This window comes from Simochromis diagramma, unplaced genomic scaffold, assembly GCF_900408965.1.
Source record: "Simochromis diagramma unplaced genomic scaffold, fSimDia1.1 OVJJ01000816.1, whole genome shotgun sequence".
In the NCBI taxonomy this organism is placed as follows: domain Eukaryota; kingdom Metazoa; phylum Chordata; class Actinopteri; order Cichliformes; family Cichlidae; genus Simochromis; species Simochromis diagramma.
Window position 1 is genome coordinate 6,690,306 of NW_024386908.1, and position 12,878 is coordinate 6,703,183.

General features: G+C 41.5%; 1 protein-coding gene across 1 annotated transcript; it reads right to left on the reverse strand.

Annotated features, from left to right (window-relative positions):
- Nucleotides 1-3,722: 3,722 nt before the first annotated feature.
- Nucleotides 3,723-11,579, reverse strand: gxylt1b (glucoside xylosyltransferase 1b). Its single transcript, XM_040035178.1, has 7 exons — nucleotides 11,035-11,579; nucleotides 9,768-9,966; nucleotides 9,495-9,626; nucleotides 9,094-9,345; nucleotides 8,792-8,915; nucleotides 8,503-8,675; nucleotides 3,723-4,910 (listed from the first exon to the last, which is right to left on the reverse strand). Exons 1-7 carry the CDS (start codon nucleotides 11,223-11,225, stop codon nucleotides 4,752-4,754), a joined length of 1,230 nt encoding a protein of 409 aa, XP_039891112.1. The 5' UTR covers nucleotides 11,226-11,579; the 3' UTR covers nucleotides 3,723-4,751.
- Between the last annotated feature and the right edge of the window lie 1,299 nt (nucleotides 11,580-12,878).

Sequence of the window (12,878 nt, forward strand, 5' to 3'; positions counted from 1 at the left end):
TAACAAAAGAGCAAAACTTAAAAACAAAACCCTCAACAGTAAGAAATGCTCCAAAACGTGATGATTTCTTTTGTTTCTTTAGATGTTTATGGACAAATGAGTATTAATAAACACAACAGAAAGGCATGATTACTTTAAGTTAATATTCATTTAATATTATAGATTAAATTAAGTTGACTTTACCTAGAAACTTAAGCAAACTCATCTCATCTTTAAAGGATTTACGCAAACTTGTGCACGACTTAAAGATACGACACATGAACTTATAATCAAAACAACATTACATGGTAGTTCAGCAAATTAGTAGTAGTTAAAGTAATTTAACTATGTCACTATTAATAGCCTAGATTTTTCATGGTATTTACAGTCATGTGAAAAAGAAGTCTTAACAGAACTCTGTGCAGTCCAAGGTCAGACTGTGCAGTCCAAAATGCAATGCTCAGAGAAACTGCAAAAAACCAAGAGCTACGTTCAACTTCATGACAGTATATTGTGAAAAAGGCTGGACAAGTAGGCTGGTTTAGAAGGGTTGCCAGGAGAAAGCCTCTTCTCTAAAGACAACATGGCAGCACTTAGATTTGCAAAGTTGGATCTGATCAAAACACAAGACCCTACATTGCAGCATAGGACCTGGACCAAATACACTGATCTGACTATGAAATCCTGTGTATATCAAAGTATTCGAGGACCAAATGTGAGGACATCTGTCTGACAGCTAATGCTTGATAAAAGTGGATCATGCAACAGGACAACTGTCTCAAGCACAGCAGCAAATCTACAACAGAATGGCCAAAAAAAGAGGAACAAATCAAGGTACTACAGAGGTCCACCCAAAGTCCAGACCACAACCCGATTGAAATGCTGTGGCAGGACCTTAAGAAAGCTGTGAATAAGTAATGCCTGCAAACCTCAATCAAACAAAGTGCCAAAATTCCTCCACAACAATGTGAGAGGCTGATAACGTTGTATATAAACAATAAATTCAAGTTACTGCTGCCAAAGTTGGTTCTGCAAGCTACTGAATCATGCCATGTAGCTTCCTGCATGCTTTGACGGACGGACGGACGAATGGATGATACAGCACGGGCAGATGGACCATGGATGGACAGACAGATGGATGGATGGATGGATGGATGGAGCATGGATGGGAAAATGGATGGATTGATGCATGGGATGGATGACTTCTTGACTTCGTGGCTCAAGAGTTGGGAGTTCGCCTTGTAATCGCGAAGGTTGCCGGTTCAAGCCCCGGCTTGGACAGTCTCGGTCGTTGTGTCCTTGGGCAAGACACTTCACCCGTTGCCTACTGGTGGTGGTCAGAGGGCCCGGTGGCGCCAGTGTCCGGCAGCCTCGCCTCTGTCAGTGCGCCCCAGGGTGGCTGTGGCTACAATGTAGCTTGTCATCACCAGTGTATGAATGGGTGGATGAGTGGTTGTGTAAAGCGCTATACAAATACAGGCCATTTAAATATTGCTTTAATAAAGTGTATTGAATAATTATGAACTTTCGGTAACCAGTGGTAAGGCAAAAAAAGTGAAAACCAAATAAATCCCATAACGGTGATGGGGGTTTGAGCTACAGCGAACATTTTAAAAACTTTCAGAAGTGCTCTATTCACTATTTATTTTTTGTGATTTCTTTTTCAGTGAAAATGCCAGAATAAACGTATAAACTCTGAAGCTTCTGAAGATTAACAGTTGTGTACATTGTTATGTTTCTCCAAGCTGGATGTCCTTGTTTCTTCGGTTAACTCTGATCACAAGTGACTCCTAATCTGTGGTCCTGTATGAGCAGGCACATCACATCAGACTTTTGAAGCCTTGCGCAGGTCTCTGAGTGTTGGTGTGTCATTCATCACTACAGTCCAAGACCGAAATATCACAGCAGCTGCAGACTCTAAAGCCCTTTTCATCAGTCTGTCATTCAGATTTATCTTATTTTTACATTAACATTTCTCAAAGCCTCATTCAGACATACCCACACTGATGGAGAGCCACAGTGCCATAGGTGCAAAACAGCTGTTCTATCCCCCACTTCCACACATGCTTATTAGAAAGGGAGTCCTCTCACTTTTAAACTAGCAATACCAAAAATTTACAAATTTACAGTGCTGCTGCAAATAAGAAACTTTGCCAGTTGGATAAGATGTGCATGTTAATGCAAGATTAGTAATAATACAAGCCTCATTGCTGTTTATGGCATTTTGGTGGGTTGAGGGACTCACAAAGACACACAAGAGTCATCTATCACTGGAATCTCGTGTGTATCAATTAATGAGACGTTAATTGTGAAGTCCTGAAACTGATGTAAATGCCAACAGTGACCTACACGGCTCATTCAAACATGTAATTAACATATTTAGATGCAGTCAGATTCATTCATGGTAACGTGCGCTAGTTTGAAATGGGCTTTAGTGTCTCTTCCTCCATCCACACATAGCAAACAGATCAGCAGCAAAATTTGCCTAATTCACAGCAGACTGTTCTTGTGAACCTTTATCTAACGTCTATCTATAAATCCTCATAAGTACAACTTCCAGCACGTAGGGTAACCCAACAGCTCATCGGATGTTTAGGGAGATGTAGGATACTGTGCTTTTGTGCTGGTTAAGAGATGCAATTAGTAAACAGTGTGTTGTTTCTTCCATGAGACAGCCCATATACCTGAAATATGTTTCTCTCTGAATCTGCTTCTCTTTTTTTCTTTTGATGATACTATTTTGAGGTTCAACTCTGTTGTCAAGCAAAAGAAGAAGAAAAAAAAACCTTCAAAAGATAAAGCTCTGAAGCAACAAAGTGCTCTAATTGCTGTATTGGCTATGACAGCCTCGTTCTTTTCTTTCATCACCAACACACTCCATCAACCTTTTCTCTGTCCTCCTGCAGTGCACTCATCTCTCCTCTTCAACATTTTGTCCTGTGACAGTAGCGAAAAATGGCCGACCTCACCTGGATTTACCCCTCCCTCCCTCCCCATTATTTCTCTTTTTGTCCATCGCAAACAGACACATCTAATTATTTTGCGATGTGCCCATTTTTTTCCCCTCTGCATCTTCCACTCGAACCACTCTGAACACTGGAGGTCACATATTTAAATAGTTTCTCTTCCCATCCGCGATGAGCACAAAAAGACATAAAACCAGAGTTATTTATTATGATATAAAACACGCAGTTTCGGGAAAATGAAACCTTGGAAGATGGACGATATTGAATTTTTCAAGATGGTGCTCGGTTCGAGCCATTGTCTTTCCCCCGTCCCTCGGTCTCTCTGGGGACCCGGCACTGTTACGTGTTGCATTTAAGCACACAGGTCAATAAAGGTAATTGATAAGCTCTAGGATATATTGTGATAAATGAAGGATATCTCTGGTGCAATGAATCAAACTACCTCTCAGGCTATAAATGGACAATTGTATGCCCCCGCCTAATGGGAAAAAGCATAAACTCATCTCCGTATAACAGACAGACATCTATAGAGCTGTATTATTGGGCCATCACTTACACTTTATGAGCACCTCAGATACTGAGGCAGGGCCAGTGCAGCATCTCGGAAGGCCAGTTTATAGATTATTGGCAAGTCCATCGATCTGTCCGAAGAAGCCTTGGAATCACTTTTTCAACTGAGACGGGCAGAGCTGACAAGTGCCTTATACGGCTAAAAATTAAACATAACGTAAGATGCTTGAATTTGTCTTCCTATTAAATAATACCAAGAAACTTACATTCCAGACTCATTAGTTATTTAATATTGCTTTATGGCAGTTTACTTGATATTCTCCCCATCAAAGGGTAAACTTCTTCTACAGGCACTAGTGAACACATGAAAAACTGCTGCCCTCTAGTGGTCGCAAGCTGAAATTATCTTTATCCATTTTTATTTTGAACATAACAAAACAATGACGCACATTACTGTCACAAAACCGTCACACTCACATACACACTTGCAGTTATAACATTTTAAATTTGAACAATTTAAAAAAAAAAAAAAAAAAAACAGCAGTGCAAAAACTATTTAAAACAAACAAACAAATACTTTGGCATCAGGAAAGAGCTCACAGCTTATTTGCACATTCACCAGAATTATTTCAGCACAACTATATGCTAATATATATTTAGACAGCTATTTCACCCCATTTTTAAACTCACATTTCCATCATGTGTATACTGACACATGCTTTCAGTACATTGTACGCATTTATTTTTTTTCCATGGTCCTTTCTCATAAATAACTGCTGAGTGGTTTCTGGAAGCTGAACAAAAAAAGAAAAGTGGTCCAGTGCATGTGCCTCTCCAACTGAACGCTGCAGAAAGCCTTTTTTGTCCAGTTTTGATGAGATTATTTTCTCTTGTGGCTCACAAGGTTCAAAATAAATTCTCCAATATGGAATAAAAAAAAAAAAAAATCTTCTGTTCTCAATTTTAAAAATTCATGAAAGGAAAAAAAAAAGCGAAGTCCTTGTTTCAATCTGCGGCCAAGATCAGAGCTTTGTTACAAGCCCGTCTGGCCTGTTCGACATTGTAGTCCATTTTAGAGCTTTTGCGTCACTCTTGGTGGTTTACAAGAGCTGAGCAGTCATTAGTCTCAGTCTAAGACTAGCCCAGCTGCCTCAACTCAAGCAGCTGATGACAAAGCTTCACTCATTAGATTTTTTTTTTGTGTTTAGGCTTTCAAGATCAGCAGGTACGACTTCAATTCCTTGCAAAAGCTCATCATCCATAAAGCCCGTGTCCCGTCATTGTCCTTCAGGTTCGTCACCGCTCCCGAGTTTTCCTGTTGATCTTTGCCACACTGTTCCTCAGCCTCTTCGTAAAGAGTGTGTGTGATTTACCACAATAAGTGTGTGTCGTTTTTAACAGTTCCTCTTCTAAAGGCTCCAACAAAGACGTCACTGGGTCTGTGCCGAAAGTGTACTGGAACGACAAAACAGGCCTTTCGTTAAGTCTGGCTTTGTGTTTTCAGCTTAACTTTGAGTTCAATTCCAAAGCTTTAATCTGTTTCAGCTTGGACCACGACAAAGAAAAGACGCGTGATATTTCAATCTGCAGTCTGTTCTGTATTCTATGACCTCTCCGTCTGTCCAATCCAATATATGGAAGGCATAAAGCGAGGAGCGCAAACCTCCCTGCATATACAGAAAGCCAGAGGAGGAACGCATGTTTCATTTAATTTCTCCCTCTTGAACAAAAGCCTAAAAAACATAAAAAACACTAAAAACTAAAGAACATTCTCTTTGTGTGAATCAAAGCTCAATATCAAATTTGGCATTTCACATGTAATGGAGACCTTTGTGTCCAACACGCAGGCAAAATAACTTACACTATCCCATTTCTGTTTCTTAAGTATGCTAGTGTCCTTATGGCTCTGCAGTTGGCTCAGAAACGTGAAAAGAGGAGCAGCAGAACTGATCAGATTTCCCAAGTAAGCGAGCAAAGTGGTGTGCTGAGCTGAATTTGTGCTCAGAAGATGCGTTTCCTTAGATGCATTAAAAACTAAATCAGCTTCAATCATGAGGGACTCCAAATCTGATTGGTCAGCCAGGCTTGCACATAAACCGCTGGGTGTTGATGGGGGTCAGTTTTATGCTATAGGCTTACAATCCAGTAACAGCCAGGGATTAGAGGAAGAATTTCATGTCTTCCCAATAATGAAGGACCCTTTACAATACTCTGAGGAAATCAATGGGGAATTACCATTTTTTATGCCAGCTCATTTACTTGCAGTTGGGTCTGATATTCGGTCACAAAGAGCAAGAGGTTTTTATGAGCGCATACTTATACACACCCGCTGCTCATAAAGTTGCATTTACAGTTGGGTGTATTGATTTTGTGCGGCTGATGGAGCGCTGCTGGTGCGCACACTCCAACTCTAAAAGTACCACCAGCTGTAAAAATTTAACTGCTGCTTCCTGGGCGCAGCTTTTTTTTTGCAGCGGCGGGAGGGAGGAGATGCTTTACGACAGACAGGCCGATGTGCTGTGTTGGAGGCGGGGCGGGGAGGGGCCGTACCCTCGCTTCTTTGTGTGTGGATGCAGAGCATGGACATTGACTTACACACAGCGTCTCCAGTTTATTGGGAATATTAACTGCTAGAATAAAGATCCTGGTTAAAATATTAACCAAAAAAAGGGGGAAAAGAAGTAAATCATTAGTTTCAGCATTAGCACAAATGATGCATTCAGGAGCCTTTGTCCTGCTGTGTAGCTGCTTATATATACACGAGTTGCATAACCCAGTGGTTCCTGGGCACAAAATGTGAGAGATGAAAACTGGTCTATTGTAGTAGTCCTGCAGTCATCTCACAATGTGACTGCTGTTATTATTATCTACGTCTACAAACTCACTCATATTTAGAGGGTATGACGTACGCTCTCATTCTTGCTGCTCCTTCTGAGCCACAGTTTGTCTTGTAAATAACATCCTGAAATTTCAAAGTAAAGGCACCGTCAGAACCTGCCTTTTCTCACCGTTTCCCTAGCGATCATCACTGTGCCTCAGCCCCAAGTCACCTGACTGCACACCTGCTCCGTATTAGTATTCATTCATCACGTGCTGTTCAACCAGAAAAGGGAGTGTGGCACTTCCACTGTGGAGGTTTTGATAAGAAATTTGATAAAAGCTGCCTTGACTGGGGTCGTCTGTCCCTGACATCACCGTCCATCAGCACAACCCTGCAGGGATAACGCTGCGCTTCTGCTTTCACAACAGTGACTGTGACAATACATACTTGCATACATTTCTTGGTAAATGCACATGGTACTGTCCTGCTACTATGAAGTGTAGCTGTACAACAAGCTCAAAGCATGAAATGTTTTTTCAGGAACTATTAAACGCACAAGACTAATCCATACTCTTGCATCCTTCTGGCAAACCAGACCTAAATCTATAAAAGTATTGTGCAGAATGAGTGGGTGTCTCCACCTGCACATACAGTGCTGGTTAATGTGTCTACTGCCATAATTGATCCTGTCCTGGAAAGCCACAGTCTTAACTGCAGGCCAAGGATAAGGTATAGATAAGGCATTACGCTGATCTATGTTCAATAGGAAAGCAATGAGGCTCCCAGTGTTGATGGCTTCATTAAGTAAATGCCACTCATGTCGTCAATATCATTACACTGCTGGTAAGCAACCCATAAACATCCTCGTGGGAGAAATTAGCTTTCCTCCAACCTTCTGCCAGTGGTGGAGATTTGTGTCTTCCAATGCAGACAATCTGAAGTCACCAGCACTTTTAGTCTTTAGGGTCAACACCAATCTGAAATCTCATCAAGGAGGGGAACGAATCAGGGCACGAGGTGTGTCTCTGGGTTCAGAGGGGCTATAAAAGGGCTTTCCATCAGACGTTGCGCTAAATTGCAGCTACAATACGTTGAAAAGGTTCAACAAGTCACTTTTTAAAGCTGGGAAACTTTGAAATTTGCTTTTTGCTGCTTTTCATTCTGTCATATGAATGTAAACTTATCCATTTGTCTTCCACTAACAATATCTGTCTTTTGTATTTTTACACACCTCTGTTGCTTGTGAAGCTCGCACACAAGAATTTCACTCGCATGTACTGTACCAGTGTACCTGCACATGTGATGTGACAATAAAAGTGATTTGATTTTGATTTAAAAAGTATATAATCACTGTGTGTTGTTAAAACCCCTAAAACCACACACACACACACACACACACACACGACTGTCTTTTGCCGTTTCTGTTTCTAGACCCTTTCACGTCTGTCATGTGTGTTCAGGGTGAACATGCTCTCATCTGTGAAATGCACAGGTCGGCAATGGTGGACCTGCTCATCCTGGTATCCTATGGCAAATGGCACGGCACCGACAGACCAGGCTCATGTTGTTTGGTCAGAGACATTTACACCAGTGGCTGCTGGAGGTCATTTTGCAGCTCTGGCAGTGCTTATCCCGCTCCTCCTTGCACAAAACAGCAGATACTGGTCCTGTTGATTGATTGATTAAGGGCCTTCCACGGCCCGGTTCATGTCTCCTAGAGTAACCGCCTGTCTCCTAGAATCTTCTCTATGCTCTTGAGAGAGTGCTGGAAGACACAGCAAACCCTCTGGCAAAGGCACCTATTGATGTGCCTTTCTGGAAGAACTGGAATACCTGTGCAACGTCTGTAGGGTCTAGGTATCACCTCAAGCTAGCAGCAGTGACGCTGATACTAGCCAAACACAAAACAAGTGAAAGAATATTCAGAAAGGATAAGGAAGGAAAATTATCAGCAGCCTCCACCTGTGAAACCATTTCTTTTCATGGTTGTCTCATTGTTGCTCCTTTTTCATTAACACAAAGCAGTTGAAACCGATTTGTGTTAATGAAAAAGGAGCAACCGACCCCCTCTACTCAACTGACCAGATCAATATCCAGAAGTTTCACTGACATGCTGGTACACTCACATATTTATACCATACCACGATTGTTCCTTTAATTTTTCTGAGCAGCATAAATATCCCAGTAACACTCACATAATCCAAAAACACACCATGGCATGCTGACCTTTTTTATGGCTTCGTAAACAGCCCTGAAAGTAGGCTGTTTGTAGTCGTGGTAAACTCCTCTGTTTCCATGGAGTATGTAGATGCCATCCTCCTCAGCTGAGGCACAGTTGCTGCCATAGATGCAGTGATCCGGGCGATAGTTCCACTGGCACGGAAACTCCAGCAAGGACTCTGCAGACAGAAGCAGATGACAAAGGTGGCACAAACTTGGTATTCTGTACACTTTTACAGATACGATATGCTGTGAATTAGTAACTTAGTGTGTGTCTAAATGCGTGCAGTCATACCGGGGTTATAGTGGAAAATGATATTTAGTAGGTCCTGGTCTCCCCATGTTATGTTCAGTTTATATTTCTGGAGTAGAGGCATCAGGAGCTCTTCCCAGCGCAGCCCCACTGATGTCATGTCATTCTGTCAACACAGACAAGCACACACACACACACACACACACACACACACAAACACGATTATATTTACAGTTTTGGTGCAGGGAGGTTCGCACTGGCACTTTCATGGACTTAAGTGCAAATCCACTAGAGAAGGAGGACATCTTGTGGTCACTAAAGGTAATACACCGATACAACCTCACCTTAAAGAACATGCTCCTCATACGTGTCAGATTCATGAGCATGACCCCTGAGTTGATGCCCGTCCTGCCGTAGAACGGGTGACGGGCAAAGCGATTGTACCAGGCGATGCGGGGCTCCTCGTGCTCTGGAGCCATAGCAGCCAGCTGAGAAGAATTAAAGTCAGACAGGAACCTCCACAAGAGGTCCACCGGCTGCAGGAAGAGGATGTCTGAGTCCACATACACAATAGAGTCAACGTCCTCTAAGATGAGCTGGGAAAGGACAAAAGACGGAATATTTGTGATGCTCATGTAAGTGCAGAAAAGCATACTTCACAGACTTGAAGTAATCCAAAATAAAAATCACTACGAATACATTTTTCAACTTCACTCTTCAGAATTAAAATAATATTACAGCTTACAGGTAAGAAGAGTCGCTGTGAAGCGCAGGGTTTGAAGAGTTTCTTCCACTCCGCTGCATTCTCATTGGGGAACCTGATGGAGTAGACTCTGTAGCTGAACCTGTAGCGAATAAAACCAGGCCACGACTCCAACTGGAACACAGATATGAATGCACTGGTTTTGCTACCTGAAGTAATGCACAATATGGCATTCGTAATCATCAGCACTCAACAGAAATGGCTACCAATGTCAGGTTTCATTGTTACGCTTCAAAAGCAAAGTTACCCACTCACAGCTTCAATGAAGCCGGCGTGAAGCTGATCGTCTGCAAAGATGTGCAGATGGAGGCGCTTGACGCTGAAGAGCACAGCAGACTTAATCATGGTGAGCGTCTCCTCCAGCCTCTCCCCGCAGGCCACCACAGCCAAGTGCATGGGAGGTTCAGGCCTGGTACCAGCAGCCTCCTGCTGAGCCTGCTGACGCATGATGTACCTGAGGGAGAAGACGTAATTGGAGGTGCGTTACACTCGGGCAGAGCCACACTCGAGATATTTTGGGCAAGATGATCTGAGTCCTATAACAGTAATAAACTTACCATATAGGAGGCAAGCTAGTATTTATTATATTCCTTTAGTGCAAAGGGTGGAGGATTTGGTGAGTGTGACTTGATCTCTCTAGAGCACTCACACTGTAGTTGTTTTAAGCCATGCCTGTATTTAACTGCACCCAATAATTCTAATCGTGAATAAATCCCCAAAGTAGTCATTTGTCACTACGGTGAAGAACTGTCCCTTTCTTTGTCTTATGTGAAAGAAACTTTTAAATTCTGGACTAAAAAACGTGTTTCAAAATGTATTTTCTAACCCCCTTAATAGAAAATAAAATCCCCCCAAAAATTGTGCTTCAGGCTGGGATACTTAAACCACTACGCTGTAGAACACGATTTGGCGCCCTCTGCTGGATAAAATATGCAAAGACGCTATCTAAAACGTATCCTGAGCCATTTCCCCCCCATTATTTTCTGGGTACAAGTAGAAATTGTGATTATTCAGATAAATCTGTGACAGAAAATATCAACACGTTATTCAGATTTTTAATCTATTTAGTATGAAGTACCCACTTTTCTCTTCCTTTACTCTGCCCAAACCTGAACCATAGCAAACACAGCCATGTGTGGACACCATGTTGATTTAAAGCAGCGTGATAAAAACACACATTTAGGCCACGTCAGTTATTTTTGTACTAGCACATTTTTTAATTCATTTGCCAAAGATATGGCTGTGGGACACACAACGTGTGGTTTACACAGATCCTACATCACTGACATATCGACACATATCTTTTATACATGAGACCTGCACGTTAAAGTGCAAACCTAAGCAGGTACTGTGCAGCATGTCTAAATATTTACATGTTGAGCTTCCCTATGACCGAGTCGCATTCCTGTAGCCTGAGTGATTACACATGAGTACCGGCGCATGCTTTCTGAGTTTTACAGCTTGTCCCGTGAAGCACAACTACAAGCGTTGTTTCGATTTATTAAAACATTGAAAATCCTACCAATTGAACGAGAGTGCGTTTTTATCCGTGACCCCTCGCCTGGCTCCAGACGCTCTCAGTGGGATGATAATCTTCTTTGCTCCGTTTCTTCTGGCGGACACGTCCGAGTAAAAGAGCCTGCTATAAACATACAAGCCCGAAAACACGGCAAACACCATGCACAGCATCAGTGCACGCATGTACCGCCGCATTATACAGTTTCAAAACGCAACTCGGAGCTGAAATCATTACACAGAAACTAGCATTTAATCATAGACCGCTAAGCTAGACGCCGCGGTAACGCACTTCCGGCGGGGATTTACAAAATTAAACTCATTCCAGCACCAATTACGCCCTCTGGCGGTGGTTTGTTTTGTTTTTTCTTTGGGGGGGGAGGGGGTGCTGTTGTTGTTTTTTTATACCTCTAAAGGTTTGTGGAGAACAGTCAAAAGTCTTACTTATCTGACTTTATGTTCATGTTAAGAAAAGAAAATAAGAAGACAATATATGATTTGATGTATATAGCAAGACTTTTTATTATTTATTCTGACTCAGTATAATACTATTATTAAAATTAAAAATTCTGAGTATATATATATATATATATATATATATATATATATGCCGTTCTGATCCTTTTATTTATTTACTGGATACTGTGTATGTATAAGGATTTATCTGATCTAACCTGCGTAATTTTTTTTTTAAAGTACACTTTCCAAAAATGTGGAAATAGGTAACTTCAGAGCCATCTTGACGAACACAAAGAACAATTCAGAGCACAGTTTCTCTTTATGTCCAACAAAATGACATTCTTCAACTTGGACACAGTAGCTTATTGTCAGAATCTTGCTTAACTAAAAAGGCAATCAATATTTTTATTTATTCATGTTTAAATAACTAACTTGAAAGCATGGCTAATAAGACCTCTTGGGAAACAATTTAAGTTGAAAAACTTACACTATGTTTTGAGTGTGCATCACAGCCGATTTCGACACTAAAAACTGGACAAATGTACTTGCAAGTCTACAAGTTATACTTTTCTTCTTATGCTGTTTCACTTTCTGTGCTTTGATGCTCCGAAACAGGTCGTGGCTGTCTTTACACTTTTATTTTGAAGGCGGCAGCAACAAACTTCCTTATCTTATCTATGTTTTGTGTGTTTAGTGTTGCAGCTTGCTCAACAGAAGCAGGAGGTCGAGACCCTCATTTGGGGGGAAGGGTGGGAGCGAATAGCAGAGTTCTCCCCCATCCCTCCCCCCTCCAGCCCCTGTCTGCAGCAACTTTCCACGGGTCTCACCTCTGAAAAGACTCATTCAGTGTCTTTGATTCAGTGTGGCTTTAAGTGACAAATCATCCTTAGTGATGTGGTTGCAACTGACAACCCTGAATTTCAATTGCATTTTCATTAAGGGACATAAAAGGTCACTTATCTGATGTATATAACAACATCAGAGCTGCTGGTTGTTTAATATTTAAGTCTTGATTTGAATTTTCAAATTAAAAGTGCAGGACTACAATATTGAGTGCTAAGGCAAGCCCCAACATGCCTTTGCCTGCATGCAACAAAGTGACAAATGAGAGCTGTGTACACAAGAAAGCAGCTTTTTTGTGTGTTTGAATTTTGTAATTTTCTTATTCAGACATGTAATAAACAAGTTCACACATTTTAAAACAAATGAGCATGGCAACAAAAAAAAAAAAAATCAAAAAACTATATCAATAAGTGACACTAACACATTTAAAGTGTTCCATTGTTGCCACAAGGAGCAAATGTTCATCAGAGCAGCTCTCCCCGGGCTCACACGCCTAGTCCCAGCTAGAGTAGCGAACCTAAGAGGAGACACTCCCGACACACTGAAACA